Source organism: Meleagris gallopavo, chromosome 9, assembly GCF_905368555.1.
Source record: "Meleagris gallopavo chromosome 9, MGAL_WU_HG_1.1, whole genome shotgun sequence".
NCBI lineage: Eukaryota > Metazoa > Chordata > Aves > Galliformes > Phasianidae > Meleagris > Meleagris gallopavo.
The window spans coordinates 1,336,863-1,357,074 of record NC_139412.1 but is presented as its reverse complement, the minus strand read 5'-3'; the positions used below and the strand labels follow the sequence as shown (position 1 = coordinate 1,357,074).

The following is a 20,212-nucleotide window of genomic DNA, read 5'->3' as shown; positions in this document are numbered from 1 at the left end:
CTTTAAACTCTGCAAGAAAAGGAAGTAAACTTGACGCCTGATTCTTGCCCAGTGCCCTCAGGTTTTCTTGCTGTAGCAGCCAAGGGAGACCAAGCCAGTAAAAATATATCCTGTGCAAGGCATTGGTCTCCCCCCTCTCCAGCTGCAACTCTCTGCTCAACTTCAGCAGATGAAATTTCCCTCCTGGAGCAGTGGGACGCAGTGGTTTTTATGAGGAACTGCTTTAAATCTGTTATCCGTCTCCTCCAGGTGGGACATCCAGCAGAGGAGCAGGGGAAGGAGCAGCACTGACAGCAGTGGCTGCTGCTCACAGAGCCCTGTGATGCAGATTTCCTGTTTGAAGCACTGACACTGCTGTGGTGCTGCTTGCAGTCAGCAGATAGAGACTGCTTTGAATGGTGGCAGAGCAAAGCAGCACAACGTGAATCACTGTGGTTGCACAGCGACTGGGTCTTCTGTTGGCATCAACAGAGGTTGAGTTCTCCTGGTCCAGGAGGCATCCAGAGAGCACCTGGAAAGGGGACCCTGATAGCTCATTTCCCAAACAAACCCCTGGTTGGGGCTGAGCCTCTCTTGCTTTGGATTCTCCCTAGACACAGACAGGAAGACACAGACAGGGTCTGCTTCTGAGATCTCCCACGCTTAAAAAAAAAAAAAAAAAAAAAAAAGTAGTCATTCTGTGGAACCAAAGGGTAATTCTGGCTCTTGCTGTAAGCTACTCACACCACAAATATCTTTGCATTATCAGCGACTCATCCCATACATCTGCTGCCTAGGTTGTCTCATAGCATTTCCTTTTTTCTCGGATGTCTTTTTGTGCTGTGATATTCAGTGCGTACTTTCCCATAGCACTCCCTGGCCTGTGTCAGTGCTGCAGCATGTTTCCCCATTGGGAACAGACATTTAGCTCTGTGAAACCCCTGCCAGCTCCATTCTGCAGCCTGGGATCCCCTGCTCACAAAGCCCTTGCTGTCCTACACCTCTCCATGCAGAGTTTCTGCAGATGTTTCTTTATTTAAACCACGCTGTATGAAGGGAAGGAAAGGAGAGCCACAGAGGAAGGAGGTGTGTTTCATAGGATCACATTTATCCCGAGGTGGCTCTGATGCCAGGAAAACGCTCACATCGTTCATAATTTGTCTCATTTGTTCTTCCCTCCAGCTCCCCCCTCACAAAAACACCAACAGGAATTCCTTGCTTCCTCGCTTGCTAATTAAATCTCCTTGCCTGCAATAAACCACGAAGGTCTATCAATGAGGCAGTATGCGGTCGAATGATGGTTGGAACAGCTCAGCAGGAAATTTGGTAGGAAAATACGACTTCAGCAGCTTAGCAGGTTTATTTTTAGGGCTCGTGAGCTTGTTTAACTCACAGATGCGAACTGCCGGATCGCTATTGTTGTCGGATGGCTCTGGTCCTGCAGGGCTGTGATTCACTGCAATGGCTTTGGCAACAGGCAATGATTTTCTTCCCTCCCGCAGCCCAAGATGCATGATTGCATCTTGTTTGGAAAACTCCTTTCCAGCTTGCTCTGGTTAAAAACCCCTGTTTGCAATCAAAGAAAACCAAAAACCCCATTGGACTGCAGAACTGTTTGCAAAGCACCTGATGTGTGGAGGTTTGGTGCTTTGTGGGTGGACCTGGGCTGTGCTGTTGGCTCTCAGGGCTGCCCAGGTGTGAGCCAAGGACAGGAGGAAACAAGGGGCCGCGTTAGCTCAGTGCTGAGCCTGGGCCAGCAGCCCCTGCTGAGAGCTGGGATTTATGGGGGTTGGAGCACAGTGCTGCTCTGAGCTCAGGTGGGGCTGGCTGCCCCCCACCCCACACTTGGCAAGGGGATGCAAATCCTGAGGAAGGCTCAGATCTGTGTGCTGCTTGGGGAGATGCAGTCCTGATTTCAGAGCACAACCTTTCTCTGCTCCTCCAGCCCTGCTCCTCCCAAATCCTAACCCTCCTCTGCAGTGTAAGCAACTCCTAAAAATCACTGAATTTATTATGAGATACACAAGTGCGTATACACTAATGACCTTGAATGTTTTACTGCGCTGCCTTCTCACCTTTCTGCCTTCATAGTCCTTTAAAAAAACCTCGTGTGAAATCAGATCCCAGCTGACATGTATGGAGAGCAGCTCTCAGGCCACATCCCCCAGGGATGAGCAACCTTCTGGGCACGTCTTTGTGCTCTGGAGCAGTGTGGGGTGGTCTGTGCTTTGCAGAGCAGCAGTGGAGCTGTGCAGGGATGCATCACCCTGCAGACTATTGCTGTTAGTTGAATTATACCTGGTGCAATAAGAAGCTGACATAGTCAGCTTGCAGCACAACACTCCTGCTTATCACAGGGTTATCTTGGTTTAAGTGTTGGTGAATTGGGAACTGAAGTGTCTCTTATGGGGCTGTATTTGGGTAACTAAATGAGTTTTCTGTTTTGTTTATTTTGCCCTTAAGGGAATTAAGGGAATTTGCTCATGGTGAGTTTCAGTGTAGCAGCATATCCTTCAGCCTGTCACTAAAGGCTTGGATCACACCAAATCTGAGGCTCTGATGCTGGGTAAATCCACATGTGACTGAAAAGCTTTACACAGACAAAATGCCCAGTCCTGTGATTTCTGCATCCAGGTCTGGCTCATGGCCACGGTAGTCTCACACATACGAGGACTCCTCCTGAAAGTCAGGCAATTGTAAATGCATCCTGACACTGCTTTATCCAGATCCCTTTTTTCTTTGGCCTTGTAAGTGTACTCGAGCTGTCCTGCTGTGGCTGACAAGGATAAGGTGATAACTGTCCCTCCTAGCTGCAGGCCCACTGATAACTTTAAAGGATGCTTTTAACAGCACTCCTTATTTCTTTCCCAAGGACACGCTGCTGTATCAGCAGAAGGTGCTTTGATGGTACAAGAGCTGAAGTGCAAAACCAAACAGGTTGAGATAGCAAAGTGAAATAACAGAGCACGAGCTGGGCTCTGCAGTGAGGAAGGCAGTTGTTTGCTGGGGGGGATGCAGGATCTCAGTAGCTGTGGGTGTACAACCAGAAGAAAAAGCATCTTCCCATGGTGTGGTTTCAGGGAATTCTCCACTTGTGATGGATGTAGTCACTTTCCCAGGAGGTCTGCAGAAAACCTTCAGTTTAAGCATTATGCCAGCTGATGTGTATTTATAGAAGCTGGGAATAAATGAGCACACTCACACGTACTGTTTTTCCAGATAAGACTTTCCTGCTTTGCTGTACACACACGTTTATACAAGAGCAAGCAGTGCAGAACATGCATGTTGTTCATTTCTGTACAATATTTATCTTGGTTAAATCCAGCAGGCAGAGAGGAGTCAGCATGGGGCTTTCTTAGGTACTTGATAGTGAAATATTTGGGATAACCTGCACACAGCGACCCTAAGGACACACTGCCTGACTCCCTCCTTGTCCCAGTGTTTGAGAGCCTGCTTTTGCATGGGAGAGGTGCAATTTAAGAGCTGGGGACAGCCAGCAGTGTTGTTGTTTTTAAAAGAAACAACATTTTCTGTAGAAAAACAGGAATTGTGTGATCCTTTTCCTTGTTGAGAGCAAAATCACTGCGTTTAATGACGAGCTTAAGACAAGTTGCCTGCTGTCTCCCTCCCTTTCTGCTGACCTGCAGGGTGCAGCAGCCTGCCCAGCACGAGGCTCTGCTTGGGGCTGCATTGGCTCTGCATGGCAGCTTTGCTTCTATCGGTGCAAGCTCACTGCACATTGCACCCCCAGCAAAAGCACAGCAGGAGCAGCCCTTACTGACACACAAGGATGTTTGCAGAGCAAGCACGAAGATTCCAGCGGCAGGGATCGGTATCTGGAGGCAGTTTGGTTGCTGTTGTGAGAAGTAAATGTTCTGCACAGATCTTTCTCACTTACGAGGCTCTGGTTTGCGTGCGTTGTTGAGTCTGTCATAAGGTCAACTTTCCAAACGTGACACCTCTGCAGTGCAACACCTTGTGGTATTTGGAGCTGAGCCAGAGACCCAATGTACTGCTTGCACCCAGATGGGGCTCAAAGGTGAGCCTGAGGTCAGCACTCAAAGCCAACATCAGCATTAGATGGGGAGAAACAGGGCTGGGACTTGTAATCTTGCACAGAATAGCTGTGCCCCTTAATGCCGAGCAGCATAATCTGCTTACAGCAACAAGGGCTGTTGTGTTTGCTGCCCTTAAATCACACCCCAAGGACAGTTTGCAGCCTGCCCTTTGGGCTGCAGGGAAGTCTTGGGGTCACTGTGTGCTGGGGGGGGGACAGCACTGTGCCAGCAGGACGGCTGCCTCTGTGCAGCTCCCCACGGCTCACCCTGTTTGCTTGGGCTTTGCAGTCTGCAGCGCTGATGGTTTGAGCATCTCTGGGGCGTGTTGTGGAAACACTCCTCTCCAGTACCCTGCTCCTCCTGAGTGTTTTCCTCTCCAAGCAGAGCTCTGTGTAAGTGCGCTTTCACAGCAGTGTTGTTTGTTGCTGTTCCCTGTTCTGAGACAGTGTTTCCAAGATGGTCATTTCCTGCCTGTTTTACAGCAAATTCTGCTGCTGAGAGACACGGAGCAGCACTGGGGGTTGAGTAGGGACAGCAGCCTTCAAGGAGATTGCCAAAGTTGTAGTGCAGTCCCACCAGGGTGAAAGGTCCCTCGCTCCTTTACCTGCTGTTGGTCAGAGGGGAGGTGTGAGCGGTGCGTGCAGAGCGGTGAGACCCAGTGTGCCTCTGCAGCATCGTGGGGACAGCTTCACAAAGCCCTGGGGGTGTTCGTGGAGGGACCCAGGGGCAGAACCCAAAAAGCAGGGCTGTGATGGGCACCGAGGAGGAACCGCTCTGTTCGCTGAGGACGGAGACTTCTCATCCTTCTCACTTGCACAAGCAGCCAGTGCACAACCTCTGTGTGACTTGTGCTGCATTCTTGCCTTTGCATTTCATAGATTTGAGCCTGAGTAATTCACGCTCCCAAGCTGAAAGGATTTATGCTGTCACACGAACACTGGGCACCTTTTATCTGATGCAGAGCCTGTTGTGTTACCAGGAAGTCCTGCTATGGGAAGAGACCTTTGTGGTGGCTGTCACACAAAGCCCTTCTTCCTTATGCCACGACAACCACCATGAAAACTCAAACCAGCACATCGTGGTGCATAGATGTACATATGAAGAGATGAGTTTGGGCAGAAATTGCTTTTCGAGGCTTCAGCTCCCCAGTAGAGCAGAGCAATCTGGTGAGCTTGCAGCAAACAAATCGCATGAGGAAGGCGGAGGGACAGGAAAGCTGAGCTGGCAGGCAGCGGTGGAACCCTGGGCTAATGCTGTATGTTCTGAGAGTATCTGTATGTTCTGAGTATCTGAGAGGGCTGCTGCATCCTGTCTCCCCGCTCCAGCTAGATAAGGCACTAATTTCTCATTAATTTGATTTTTGCTTTGGAACTCGCACTTCTGGTGCGTGCTGCTTGCTGACAACAGCCTTTTGTTAGGCAGCAGAAAGAACACCGCATGTTAGCCAGAAAAACTGTGAATCCACTTTTCATTTACCACCATCATTCCTTCCAGCCTGGCTTTACCAGCCTCTGAGAAGTGATTTTTTTTCTCTCTGAATGCCTAATTGGTTATTTATACACAAAACATAGAGCATTTGCTCGGTATACCTGATCTAGAACAAAATTAGTCAAGAACTGTCCTACCAGATGTGAGTGTCAGTCAACATCTGATCTCCATGTAATTTATAAGGCATTAAATTACAAAATAATGAATCTTTTCAGTTAGCATTTTGGCACATGATGACAGTGTTACGTTTTATGTGAGAATATTGACCGCAGCTCTCGCCCCATAAAACTGCAAACAGGGATTTGTAAGCATTGGCACTGGTTTCCCTTAGAAAAAGACACCCATTATGCTCGGGTTACAGTTAAGCTATGTATGCACAGCCTGGAGGTTGTCCAGTCACACACAGTTCTTCCCCCCTTCTCTTTTAATGTTTCCTTAAGAAGGCGAGACAGTGGTTTCTGGGCTGGATGTTTTTTCCCCTGGATTTTGCTGGAGGAAGGCAGCAGAGCAGAGGCTGCTCCAGGATTCCCACAAGTGATGTTTGCTGTCAGTCCCGTTCTGCCCCTGTTCGGCCTGGGGTGATGGGTGAGAGCAGGTCCTGTCCACAAAGCCCCCAGCCCCTGAGCAGTGTGAGAATCCCAGCTTTCTGCATCTTCCTTGCAAGCTGTGAAGGTTTGCAAGCTAAGAAATAAAGGGTGCCTGCTGAGAGCAAGTTAGTATGGAACCCAGCTTCGGTCCATGTAAAAAAGAAGAAAAGGTTGTTTCTTTTGCATTGGAGACAAGCACTTGTTTATGTGCCATGTATTTCACCCATCAGCAGAGTGAAATGCACTTTCAGTACCGTACCCTCAGCTTTTTAGCGGTTCTTTCTGCTTGTACTCTTTCTCTTCTGTCCCTATGAATAGAGCACTCCTCTCACCGAGCTCCATTTCCAACTGGTGGTTAATGGCAGGGCAGTGTGCTGGGATGTGTCCCAGCCCCATCTCAGCACCCTCCTTCCCCCAGCAGTGCTGTGAGCTGTGCATGGACAACTGTGCCTCCATTGGAGCCTCTTGTCTCACTTGGCATTTCGGACTCAAATTATGGAAGCATCTTCTCTGAAATAGCTACACTTCATGGAAAGTGCTGAAACAGGTTCCTCAGCCAAAGGAAATACAATTCTCGAAGTGTTTTAAATGGATGATACAGACTGCATGGGAAGGGATGGAGAGAAAGGAGCTCTCTTGGCACAAGATGTGCTGAATTACAGGGGCGTGTTTGTGGGGTTAGAGAGGATCATTGGTCTCTAGGAGGAGGAAGATGAGAACAAAGCTAACGTTCAAGTCAGACACTGGGGCCTTACCCTTCTGTAAGGAGCAGTCGGTAAGAGACAGTCCTGTGAGTGCTGGAGCAGTGACCTCTAGGGCCCATCTTGGCCTTGGTGAGCAATGGGATATTTTTCATTTAAAGCCAATGCATTGCTAAGTTAATATTCCTGTCAAAGCAAAACATTTTTCTTTTAGTGTGTCAGAAAATGGATTGTTTGTAAGCTGTCATAATGCTGCTGTAGCTCAGTATCTCATCAGCTTTGATCAGAGCGAAGATAAATGGCTACGTAGAAAACACCCGTTCATTTATTACTTTGCCTTTTTTTTTCTATTGTATCCGGAGAAGTAGCTTGATGCTATATTGCAGAAAATGTAGGTTTTACAGATCTAAGAGGTAATAACCTCATTCTTAATGTTTAGGTGGTTTTCTCATTTACGCGTCTTACGCTTAAGGGTGAATTGGCCAATTTAGGTCAGGATAGCTTGAAACGACAGCTGGAGAAATGAATCATCTTGTAAACAACAACGTGTACAGGTAGTTAATTTTACACATATATTTATATAATCTATTTCTATAAAAGGAAATGCAAGATATGTAATAAATTAATTGCAAAACAAGGAAACATTGTGGTAATGAAGAGGAGCGTGGCTAACTCGTTTAACTTCTTCTGGAGTTACTTTGAGATCTTTTAGTTTAATTAGTTGCGTGTATAGCAAAAATCCAGCAGGCAATTACTGACAAGATCTTCTGTTAATTGGATGTCTTCTGTTAATTGGACGCTCTGACACCAATTGTCTGTATCCAAATGCTCTTTTGTAAGGGCAGCACTCCGGGGTTCTTCAGCCTCACACTGTCCCACTGGAGAGGCTTGGGCTGGTGAGAGCTGTGGGGTTCCAGGCCCCTTCCTTCAGCTGACTTACCAGAAACAGTCCCATAATCTCCTGGGACACAAAAGCCCAGGTGCAACGGAGCAGTAATGTGCTCCTAAGAGACATCTCTAGGGAGAGTTAAAAATAAATTAAGAGACAGTTTAGTCTTACAGAATGAAACTTACTTTGAAACTGCATCCTTAATTAGCTTTTAGCTTTTTTTATATCATCAAGCAACTGATCTACCTACTTTCAAAAGAGTTATGTACGCTCCAAACCTTTCATACAGTAAACTTAACTGGCTGTATCTAGTAAAGCTGGGATGCATATACTCTTGCAGTGAAATAAGGAAAAGCCCAAAGCTTTTATTATACCTTTTTAAGCAAACATACATATTGTGTGAAGTTACTGAGTTAACATACGATGATGCATTTCAGAAGGCATGAAATACTGGCAGATATCTCTAAGAAAAATTAAACTTGAAATTTCCCAACTGGTCCCATGTCAACCACTGGGGAGAAGAAATGCCAAATGTTGGCATGTTCTGCACGTTCTGATTAAGGAATCTGTTCTGTTCCCTCCTTTGCTGGTACATATGTTGTCACTCAGCCATTCTCTCTATAGAGCGCCATCAGGATTTTTGTGTTTTGTGTTTAGCTATCACATTTGGTGGGACCATCCCACCATAGGAACTTATCTACCTATGCAGTTATTCCCCCAGTGACTTTTATTCATTAGCAGTATGTGAGAACCCATGTGCTCTCAAAGAACTGCTTCACACCTGGCGTTAATGAAAAGGTAATGGGGGATAAGGCATGTGTCAACGTGGCACTAGAAATGAGATTCAGACGTTGGATCTCCCCCGTTTGTAATGGCCTGGTCACTTATTTCATCCTGCTGTGCTGGTAGAGCAGTTTTTGTTAGAGGGGCCTCAGTCTTGAAAAGAGAATCCATTTTTATCTGGGTCTTTATGTTGAAAGACTTCTGGAAGGATTCTGATGTGAAGTAATAGATGAACGGGTCGAAGCAGCAGTTCATGGTAGCAATGCACAGTGTGATTGGGTACATTGTCCGTGCAAACCTCTCCAAAGAGCAGTTTGCTATCGCCTGGGACCGCACGAGAGCGTACAAGAAGAGTATGGAGTTATAAGGCACGAAGCACACAACAAAAATGGCCACGTGCACAATGATCATCTTCAATACTTTCTCTTTGTTTGTCCCGATCTGAGACAAGGTGGCAGGTTTCCGGAGAGTCCTGAGAACTAAGGAAGAGCACGTGAGGTTGAGTAGCAAAGGAATGATGAATCCCACCACCTCAATAAATATAGTAATCTTAGACAAATAGGTTTTCCAGATACGTTTGGAAAAGCCTTCGAAACAGGTGGTGCTGGTGTTGGAAACATTGGTGGTGGAGAACAACGAGGCTGAGATTCCACCGCTGAGGACCAGTATCCAAACACCAGCACAGACTATGGCTGAATTTCTTCTGGTCCTAATGGTACGGGATCGGAACGGATAGACTATTGCAAGGAAACGGTCAACGCTGATGCAGGTGAGGAACAGCATGCTCCCATAGATATTGGTGAGAAACGCCGTCCCAGATATCTTGCACAGGCTATCTCCAAAAGGCCAATGCCTGTTGAAGTTGTAAAAAATTTTAAAAGGCAAAGTGAACACAAACAGCAGATCTGAAACCGCCAGGTTGGTCATGAAGATGGCTGTTTCGCTCCGCATCTTCATCCGGCAGCAGAAAACAAAGAGGGAAGCGCAGTTAGTGATCAGACCGAGGATGAAGACCACGCTGTACACGGCTCCATACAAGTTGTACTTAAAGGAATCATCTGTCAAACAGGTATGGTTGTTGCTGTGGTTTCCCATGCCAAGTCTGTGGTGTGCTTCCAAAGAATGTCAAAGTCTACTTCAGTGCCATCCATAAAATAAGGCAGTCGTCTCTTTTCTTCCCGATGAAACGCATTCCAGGAAGGTTGCTTGAGTCCTTGCTACCATGTCCTCATTGTGTATCCTTTCATCCTAAAGGGGAGAGAAATAAAAGCCGTCAGTTTTGCCATCTATTATCACTCTGCATGTCTGTGCTAGAGAGTATTTGCACTTTCCTTTCCAAGCGTTCAAACAGGACCAATAATTAGTTTACAGCCAGTCTTTATAAATTGTTATGAATTCCACTATTACTGGAACTTATTAAAGTTGGACACAGCAGTTACTGCGCTCGGTTTTGTTTTGCTCCCCTGTCCTCCTGTAGGAAGGAGAGTGACAGCCAATTCCAATGTTCCACCTGGAAAGGCTTTTCCTTAAAATCTGAGATGGATTTGGCCCACTGTGTTTGGAAAGACATCATGGGCTGCAATATTCAGGCTACTCTGATTCTACACCCAGGCAACTGCTCACATAAGCATGTGACAAGAGCAGAAAGGAGCTGAAAATGTTAGTGTTTACTCTGAACTGTGCAGGAATGAAGCTTCTATGGCTTTGCAACTTCTTTAAATGAAAAAATACTAAGAACCTGTACTGACAAAGTGCTCTTTTGCCTTTTTTCTGCCTGAAGGTAGGAGCATTTTGTTTTTCGAAGCGCAGAACTGAAATGTTGTACTTCAGAAACATTTTGCATAGAACACTTTCCAAGGCGATGCTTGGGAAAATGTTGGGGTTTCCATTCTGCAATTTTTCTGCAAAAATGACAATTATTTACTAACGGGATTTTGTTTCAAAGCACAAAATGCTTTGCAAAAAGAATTCCTCTCTAAGCTGCACTGACGACCTCATTTTGTTTCTCTTCCTTGTCACCTTTCTGAACTTGAAATCTGGGAAATCTCATGAGCTGCACTCTTGTAGGACTCTATCCCAATCCAGTCAGCTCTGGGGAAGTGTGGAGTTGAAATCAGCATGTTATTTGTTGGAAGTAAGAGCTTTCTGAACCATCTTGATGTTATCCTCCTATGACTATGCCAAGTGTTTGAGGCCTGTGAGCAGAAGCAACGGGGAAATCTCATTAACCAGCATGAGAAGGGCTTGTGGGCTGGGATGGGGGCATGCCTTGGTGATGTGAAGCTGGGTAACCAGGGTGGGGACCTTTGACTTGTTAAACACAGCAAACTGAATCCAAAACAGATTGTCACCCTTTTGTAATCTGTAATCTAGGAAACGTCTTAGTAACTGCAGCTATTGAGTAACTTGGAGATGAAACCATTGTGAACTGTAGGACCTGTTCCAGAAAGTGATTGATAACGTGTTACAACAGCAAACACATAACTGAGCAGGCTGGCGTTAAAGGTTGGAATGGCAACGTGCAAACAAACAAACGGAGGGAGAAAAGCACGGAATTGAGACGACTGAAGATGCAAACAGATCAAAATCAAATGTTTTCCATATGTTTTTCCTACCAAACTCACTCTAACAATGTTCCTGCGTGCTGTCAGTGAGCCAGCTGCTGAACTGCCAGCTGGGGAGGGATGCAGCATGGACTGGCTGTGCTCACAGCCTGGCAGCACGGGGCTCACTGTGTGCTATGAGCAGCATCCTGCCCAGAGACAAGTGGGGTGTGAAGCCAGGAAGGGAGGATCCCTTGATTTCACTCATCAGATGGCTTTGAGCGCCTTCAATGTTTTTGGTGTCCCAGAAAATGACTTAGGACTGTTGCATGGGAGGTTTCTTGCCTGCTGCTCTGTGCTGTGCTGCTGTCCTGCTGGGTTTGCCGTGCGTACCTTGAGCTTCCTGAACTCTGTTGTTTCCATGGATGGCATTGGTACGCACTTTTAACTCAGCAAATCTTCCCTCCTTTCGTGTGCGTTTTCTGTTACACATTTGCAGCGATAACAATATCCTGTCAGAGCAGATACTCAAATCAGGGGTAGATGTGCCTTTATCTGATCGCAGCTGATTGTGTGACAATGAGAAATGAGATGAAACGAGATAATAGCCCCCAGTGAGGCTTTCCTTCATGCATGTGGGGACTGACAGCAGGAGTGGGTTGTGCAGGGGAGCAGCATGATCTGAGGCCCTATGGGCTTCTGCACTCATCTCAGCATTTTTCCTCCTAACTCATGGCTAAATGAACATCATTGTGAAATGACTTAAGAAAACAAACACTTAAAATTGCTATGAGAAGGGCAGTAGCATTTCAACGGTGCACTTTTTTTTTTTAAATGCATGGTAATCTAAACAAGCAGAGTCTCACCTAGCAGTTGAAATGCCCCTTGGCAAGAACTTAGCTGTATTCAAGAGCAAACATTAGCTCCAACAGGAATACTTGTGCCTCTTAGTTCCAACCTCAGCTTAACGCATTAAATAACTCGTCCGGTAATGAAAGAGGCAGTGTGTTATCTCCATCAAGAGCAAGTTTGGTTTATACTGAAGTGTAACCTCTATAGCACCTCTACTCCTGCTGTGTGCAGAACCCAGGTGTGCTGGGCTCCAGGTCTGGGGGAGGTTTGAGGCTCGCTGGGTGCCTGCACAGGGCTGTGCTGGGGTTGGGTGGAAGCCCTGCTTTGCATTCTGTGCACACACTGTGGGATTTTGGCTGCTCCTCAAAGCACAGCTGGGTGCAGCAGGTTTAAAAGACAGCTTTGAAATCCTTACCTTCTCTGCTGGCGTATGTGGTCCCTGCCAGCAGCCTGACCCAGATGCTTAGAGCACAGGAGAAAAGGAGCTCCATCAGCTGGTTATTTTTCCTTGCTCTGCATCAGACGACCACAGAGACAAATACAGCTTTTCTGTATACAGCTGTATAAGAACTGCCTGCCAGCAATTGTCCAGCCAGGTTATGGTCTTGGAAATATAAGCGTGTGTTGCTTACCTACCTAACCCTGCGGGGTTTAAACAAGCTGCTTTCAGACTGAGCCACGTGCTTTAAATTCTGCAGCATCAATCCACAGGTTTGGTTTTCTGGATGTAAGATGCTCTGCTTCCTCTTCACCAAGGATTAAAGCAACAGAATGCCCTTCATGTGCATCCCATTCACTACTGCTGCTTTGCTGGGAGAACTGCTGGTGTTAAATGCCGAGTTGAACATGAAGGCTCTTCCAATTGTATGGTTCAGTCAGCTCAAAGCTTTAATTGCTGCGCCTAAAATGGGCTCTGTGGGTGAGGGAAGGGTTGTGTCGAGCTGTCAGGAGTGGCACCATCACAGAATGCACAGCCTGGCTCACGTGGGGATGTTATCAATATTTCCTCTTGTAGAGGGGATGATACAGCAAACCCATAGCAGCTGTCCCTCGCATAACCCCCTTTTTCTCATACAAAGTGGGGCTCAGGGTTTGCTCACATCTGCCTTCTGCTGCAGAATCCCTGTCTTTTGCATACTAAAAACAGAGGAGACCTATGCTTTCCTTCCCTTGGCACACAGCTGTCCTATCCTGCTTGGGATTCTTTTGTTTCCTCCTCCTTGCACACCAAGAAGTCTTCAAAGCATCAGCAGGATTCTGAGCAACCACTGCTCTCGTTCTTTTGGGTTTCTTTGTTGTTTTGTACAGAAAACACCTTCAGGTAAACTTTGTAAAACCCTATTTATAGTCCATTAAGGCCGTTCCTTCTCCTTTCACACTCATCTCATTCTCCGTGCTTCTGTCAAATGGAGGCAGCAAAATGGCAGCATGAAATCTGGGACTGACTTTTTGCATCTCCATGTTTTCTCCTCTGTGTTTTTAAAAGGAGATACCAGAGGTAGCGCTGATCTGTGGAGGATGTTGGGCACCTTGTGTGTGCTCATATCCATAGCTGAGCACTGCAGAACTGTTTCATCACCGTAAGTGGAAACGTTTCAAACCTGAAGGATCTTTTTGTTCTGTCTAGAAATCCCTCTAGATCGTGGCAGCACTTGTTGTGCTTTGATACCATCTCAGCCTCTCACCTTGGAAATAAGTGTTTATGCCTTCCCTTGACAAGAACCACGTTCATCAGAGAATTTATATCCCCATTATCCGGGTGGTACAATAACTGGGATGGTTTGGATAATTCTGTGTAATCACTGAGGTTGGTGACCTCCAGCACCATCCAGTCCTGATGTCCACCCAGCCATAAGGCCAGAAGACTTATTCCAGACCATTTATAGGTACTGTAGGGAGGTGAGATACACCACAACTGTTGTAAGTGTGAAATATATGGATAGAAACAGCCGTTTTCTAGCTGCAGAAGCCATCATTTGTGATAATTCTATAGCAACTCCACTGGGCAATCATGCCACCAAAATGGTTAGCTCTGAAGGCATACAAATATTAATTTGAAAACTACAACAAGTGAATTCAAAGCAAGTGAAGCAGCAATGAAATGCAGCAGTGCTTCTCACACTGAGCTCAAACTGCTCTGCTGCCTGCAATATCTGTAACCACAGCAGGATCCTGGCTTCCCAGTGCTGCCTCCTTTGCTGATTAGTTTTGCACGTGAGGAGAACTTTGTGAGCATTAACTGGAAGGAGTTTCTGGGGAATCTGTTTGCTGGCATTGTGAGGCTCCATCCCCCTGCTCCCCTCGGCGTGGGCTCATGGCATGCTGTGATGTGACAGGTGCCACTGGCAGACCCCACTGCAGCACCATCTGCTTGGTGATGGGGCACCACGTTCAGGTCTGCTTTCTGAACTGAGCAGCCTGCAGGGCTGCTTTGAACTCTCCATCCTCCCCAGCACCTCTGGTAGTCTGATGTAGCCCATGCTGAGGTGGGAGCAGGAGGAAGGTTGGGTTTGGCAATGGGAGGCAGCAGCTGCCTGTAAGCACCGCGCTGCTGCCTGCGTGAAGTGAGGAAGGCAGAAGTGCTTTCATTTCTTTTGTTGTGTCTGGCAACGATAGGAAAGAATTAGAAGTGTGAACTATAGGTCGCATAGGCTTCTGTAGCTTCTGAGGGCCATTCTTCCCCGGGTTAATCTGTCAGAGCCAATGCCTCAGTTGTGCTGGGTGAAAAGAGGATATGTTTGATGATTAGCACAGAAGGTGGGCAGCAAGGCTCTTATTCATGGCTCTGACACTCACAGTGCCAGGGTCCTCAATGGCAGCGTTACCCCATTTCCCAGCACTTGCTGTTGGCTCAGTGACACCTCCCACACTGGGATCCTTTCGGTCCACCGGCTTTCTCCATCTGCTTTCCCACTCCTCTTCAGCAGAAGACAGGCAGAGCTCTGCAGTGCCAGCATGGTGTTTCCCACTTCTGTGGCTCCCTTCTACCACCAGCAGGCAGCCCCAGCCCTCCCCATTCCCCAGGAGGACCCCAGTTTTACTCCTCCCAGAGATGAAGCTGCGAGGTGGAAACTGGAGCCTATTGGACCTCATCCTCACGACACTCTCCTTTTTCCCTCTTTTTTCTCTTCTTTTAATTGCTCAGCACCGCCGTTGTCTCCTCACTGTCCTTTGAGACCTACAAAGCATTTCCTGCTCGTGGTCACTTCTCTGTGCTGTATCTGTTTTGTGTTGAGCTAATTAAAATGTTTCCTTCTGCAGAGCATGGTGAACTGCCTTACCCCATATCCAGACGCTGATCCTCGGGGCATGACTCTCTTTTTGTTTTCACTGAGAATGTCTGTCTTCATTTACATCACCCGTTTAACCCTTGCAGTGCCGTGGCCTTCCGAGGGCCTGGCCCACAGCCCAGAAATGGTGGGATTCACCTCACGCTTCTCAGCAAAGTCTGCGTTCTTTTGCTCTTGTAAGAAGAACAGTTTTGCTCGCAAGGAAACCTCAGCCTGATGATGGAGGACTGTAGGAATGCTGCTCTTTGGACTCTCCATCTCCCCTTAGCAAGAGGCTCGTGCTTTAATAGAATTGCTGGGTGCAATGGAGAGCGCGGTAAGGAGGCTTAGATACGAGGAAAATCTTGATGAGAAGCTGCACTGCCCTCTGGGTCAATGCTTGGAGATTCACAGGTTGTTTTCACTCAGAAGCAGAAGGTGGTGCTGGAGGTGGCTGTGCCTTTGATGCAGCCCTGTTTATTTACAAAGCGTGGTTAAGGGAAAAAAAAGAAGAGTCCCGTTTCCCTGAATCCAACAACGGGACTCGGTTTAGTTGCTTACGCTTCCAGAACGCCTTCCAGTCAGCACCCAGCCCCACAGCTTCCTTTCTTTGCCTTTGGACACCAATTGCAGTGCTCCCAGTTGCCCTCCCTGGCCCTGCAGCATGAAGCCCTCCTTTCACCCCGTGCCATGCCTGCTGTCTTGCCCTGCACTGCTTCCTCTGCACTCCCTTTGCTCAAAGCACTGTTGAACGTTCACCTCTGTTTATCCAAAAACCACGGGCTCTTTTTTTTCCTTTGCGTACATTAGCATCAACGTGGCTCATCCAGCTGCCAGCACCGCAGCACAGATGCCTGTTTCAGCTTTTGCAAAGCTCGACCTCAGTGCAAGAGCAGCTGGTTTCCTTGTAGGTCTGCATCCATGGGAATTAGCAGGGCAGGAGGCAACCTGTGCATTGCTCTAGTGTGAGGATTTGTGCCCTGCGTTCATGTACTGGATGGGGTACATAAAACAGGGCTTTGTTCTCTCTAATTGCATTATTCGGGGTGTGAAGGATGGTCTGAGGCTCCGTTCTGACGGGTGGGTGTGGGTGGCTGCAACCTCATCTTCTCCATCAATCTGACTGCCCTTCTCAGCAGCTCACACTCAGCCATCCCCTCAGCACCCCTTGGTGTGCAGTGTGAGGCAGCACTGTGTGCAGAGTGATGGAGCAACACGCTGCACCAGTGTGTGAAAATAAACGTGATACCAGCTAAAAAGAAGGGCTTCGTACTTGGCTAATAGGTGCACAAGGTGATGTGGAAGCGTGTGAAGCACGGAGAGAGCAATCTGCTGCGTTGCTATGTTGCTCAAAGCTTAGGGATCAGTCAGTGCCTCACAATTTCACTCGCTAAGATCAAGAGGCTGCGTTTTCTACAAAACCAAGCCAAAATGTTACAAATGATTCCAAAACTTTACTTGCAGTGAGGGTCAACTCAGGCTAATTTGGCTCTGAGGCTGCGTGCATCTTTACCAGCTCTTGTGGGACCGAGCTGAGAAGATGGCACATTGGAGGAAACCTTGGAGAGCCACTGTCTGTTCTTGGGAATACAGAGATCCTCTTTTCAAGGAGAGAATTTGCCTTTTGTACAAGGCAGTGGGCTCCCCTTCCCTGAGACTAAATCAGGTCCTTATTTGTGGAGGAGGTGCAATGTGGGAAGGAGCAGAGTCTGTGCACGCATTTGACCTGGAAAGACCTCCTGAGGGCTGGATGTGAGCTCCAGGAGCTGTCCTCACCCTCAGCCCCGTGGATGGGGTGGCTCACTGGTGTCTTGCTCGTGACCCTGGGCCATGAGACTGAGACCAGTTACCCATACACAACTGGCCAGCAGCACTGAATGGAGGTCCAGTGACACAGCTTGGGCCAAAGCTAGTTGCAGCCTGCACAGATGCATTAGAAATATCAGCATACAGTGAATATGATCACTGAGAACCATTGACTCAGGAAATCTTACACCTTTCCTACCCAAAGCCATGGGGTTGGACTCCATGGTCTTTATGGGTCCCTTCCAACTCGACATGGTCTGTGATTGTACCCTCTTTTGCTGCTCCCTTTCCCTGGGAGCTGGATGAAGCTTTGGCTGAAACTGCCTTAATTCCTGCTCTCATGTGAGGCCACAGGCAGGAGGAGGGTAACCATCTTACAGCAGGGAGTGCACCCTCCCCTGCTGCAGGGCCTCGCTGCAGTTAATGGAAGGCACAGTGCTTTCCATTTTCTGTCTCACTGCAACACTTTGCAATGCAAGTGAGTGGATAACAGCATTCGGGCATTGGTTCTGTTTGTCTGTGTCCAAGCACAGCTCATAGAATCGTACAATTATTAAGGTTGGATAAGACCTCTAAGATCATCTATTCCAACTGTTCCCTTATCACCAATACTGCCCACTAAACTACGTCCCAAAGTACTACACCTTTCCTTTCCTTAAATGCTTCCAGGGCCAGTAACTCCACCATTCCCTGGGCAGCCTGTGCAACACCACTCTTTCTGAGAAGCAGTTCTTCCTAACATCCAACCTGAACCTCCACATTGCAACTTGAGGCCATTCCCTTTCGTCCTACGCTGTTACCTGGGAGCAAAGGCTGATCCCACTTCAACACAACCTCCTTTCGGGGAGCTGGAGAGAGCAATTCTACAGCTTAAAGAAAGCTTCAAGCTGTAGAGAGCAACTTCCTCTCTCCAGAATCTAATGGCTGATTTCTATCAGCTGCCCTAAGCCCAGCCAGGCAGGAGTCTCATTTTCAGTCTCAAAGGATTAAAATGAAATGCAGCTCAGCTTCCCCCACCCTTCCTCCCTCCCATGTTTTCAGGAGTGTCTTTCGAATTGAATAGGTTTTGAACCCCCTGAAATAGCAAGGTTAGCTTCCTGCCTGTTTTATTTTGGCTTTCGGTAAGGGAAAGAAGATGTGGGGGGGAATATCCTTATCACCAACATGTGAACTTTGCACTTCCCATCGCGTGGGTTTTACCATCCTGCTCGGACAGGAGAGCAGTGCTGCAGCACACAATTGTCCCCTCTTAAAGACAGATTAAGGGCTCTCATTTAAAACAAACAACAAAACAATCCTTGCAAACTCTTCTTTATACTGTAAATCCTATTGCTTCCGAACGGCTATATCTTTAGATTGTTTTAAGTATGCTATCGAGCATTCATTTTACTCCTGGCAGAGATATTTTAATCTGCTCAGAGCTCTGCTTGATTTCTTCTTCCTGTGGAATTTTGCCTCTGAGTTTAAAAGGAGTCAATTTGAGTCATAAATGGAAGCCAAAGTGAGAAATAAAATGCTGTATTTTCGCAGTATAAGAAATGCATCTCATTTCCTACTTTTTAATATAGCCTATAGGAACCAGATCTCACAGCACGTGTATCATCGCAAGCTGAAAGCCAGGTTTATACACAGCCCTTTCTTTAGCTCATATTCAAGCGTTCTTACAACCCTGACTTCAAGCATTACAACAGAACCCTCGGAATGGCAGATTCACAAATCTGCACCAAACGCAGGGGGATGGAAAAGCCCTCAACGTGTCAACTGCAGTGACACGATGGCAATTACGTTTTGATCGAGGACAGCTTCCTCAGCAGCAGCTGGGACACGGAGCTCCTCCACTCCTTCCCAGCAAGTCAGAAAAGAACAGAAACATTCATTTCTTCCACTCAAATCACAGCACGGCTCTCGGAGGAAGATCTGTCCGACAAAACACGGCTATTCCGCATTGAAACGCACCGCTCAGCGCCGCCTGCGAGCTTCGTGCCCGGCTTTGTCTGAGCTGGCAGAGTTCAGAAAAGGCCCCAATCATTTCTCGCTGCTGACACGCGATGGGGATGGGAAGGCTTTGTGCTGAGCACTTACCGGGTTCGGACCCGCTCCTCGCTGCCGTTCCCCATGGATCCTTTCCGTGCGCTGCAGCCAGCGCCCAGCTATTCCCACGCGGGAGGGCTGCGCGCTCTCGCTGCTAAAACTTCGCTGTTCATCATTAAAATCCGAAGCGCCCGGCAGCTCTCAGCCTCCCTTTGTTCGGAGAGGAAACAGAACTGCTGGAGGCTGCGGCCATCGCGTCTCGGGAAGAACGGGCGCGGGGTCTGCGGGCAGCGGGAGCTCTTGGGGGTCTCGATAGGAAAAGCTTTCCATTGGGCAGGGCCACGGGATGGCAGGCAGAGCCCGGCCCGCCCCGCGCCCCTCTCGGGCTGCCCCTCGCTGAGCATCGCCCGGCGGAGCGGCGGGGGGGCGGCACAGCCCGCAGGGCCCCGCGCCGGGGGGGGACGCGCCTCGGAGAGCGGCTTTACCTCCTCGGTGCTTCCGATGAGGAGGGGGTGGGAGTGGGGAAAGCAGCGGGGAGCTGCAAGGCAGCCCCAGCCGGAAAGGAAAAATCTTTCTAAAGGGATTTAGGAAGACTTGTTGTTGGTTTGCTGCTTGCTTTTGGTGGGGGAAAACTTCTCAAAGAGGTTGCCCGGAGCCACCCGGAATGTGGTTCCCCAGCAGATTGCTCTCAGAGCCCCGGGTTCTGGCTGGAAAACCTGTAGGCTCTCAGAAACATGGGGACACAGCTACAAGCACTGCTTTCTCGTCGTTCAGCTCTCCCCAGAGCTGCCTTTCAGCAGAACCGCTGCCTAAGGCTGTGCTTTATCTCTTACCTTCAGTATCAGCCCTCCAGCCAGGACCGGGGATCTCCAGGCAGCAGCAGTGCAGCAGATGGCTGATTTGTCTCGGCCTGTTTGTGCTGCGGAGCAGCCAGTGCCCTTTTATTTCTCTTTCAGCCCTCTCCAGTTCCATAGGGTTGAAATCCTGAGGGTGAGTTTAAAGCCCAGCCTCCCATCTAGCGCGTCCCGCTCGCATTGTGTTTGTCTGTCCTTTTCCTCCGCTCTTCTTGGCCGTTCCCACAGGCAGCCAAGGCCAGTAAACAGCTCATTGTGAGGCTGGAACTAATGTTATTCCTCGGGCTGGTGGCTGATGCAGCGGGCTCTGTCTCGCTTCTGCAGCACGCCCAGCTGCCACAGGCTTTTATCCAGGCGACTCAAATAACTTCC

At 48.1% G+C, this 20,212-nt stretch overlaps 1 protein-coding gene across 3 annotated transcripts; it reads right to left on the bottom strand.

The window, feature by feature from the left end:
• Positions 1–7,371: 7,371 nt before the first annotated feature.
• LPAR4 (lysophosphatidic acid receptor 4) lies at positions 7,372–20,182 on the bottom strand. Of its 3 annotated transcripts, XM_085230567.1 has the most exons (3): positions 19,820–20,182; positions 19,038–19,196; positions 7,372–9,733 (listed from the first exon to the last, which is right to left on the bottom strand). In XM_085230567.1, the coding sequence occupies exon 3, from the start codon at positions 9,578–9,580 to the stop codon at positions 8,534–8,536; it is 1,047 nt and encodes a 348-aa protein (XP_085086693.1). In that variant the 5' UTR covers positions 9,581–9,733; positions 19,038–19,196; positions 19,820–20,182; the 3' UTR covers positions 7,372–8,533. The 3 variants fall into 3 exon arrangements, with proteins under 3 accessions (XP_085086693.1, XP_085086692.1, XP_010713378.1); XM_085230566.1 differs by lacking the exon at positions 19,038–19,196; XM_010715076.3 differs by lacking the exons at positions 19,038–19,196; positions 19,820–20,182 and adding an exon at positions 11,422–17,983.
• Positions 20,183–20,212: the final 30 nt, after the last annotated feature.

Bases quoted from the DNA above. Each gene is read 5' to 3' on its own strand.
- LPAR4 (XM_085230567.1), bottom strand. From the start codon at position 9,580: ATGGGAAACCACAGCAACAACCATACCTGTTTGACAGATGATTCCTTT.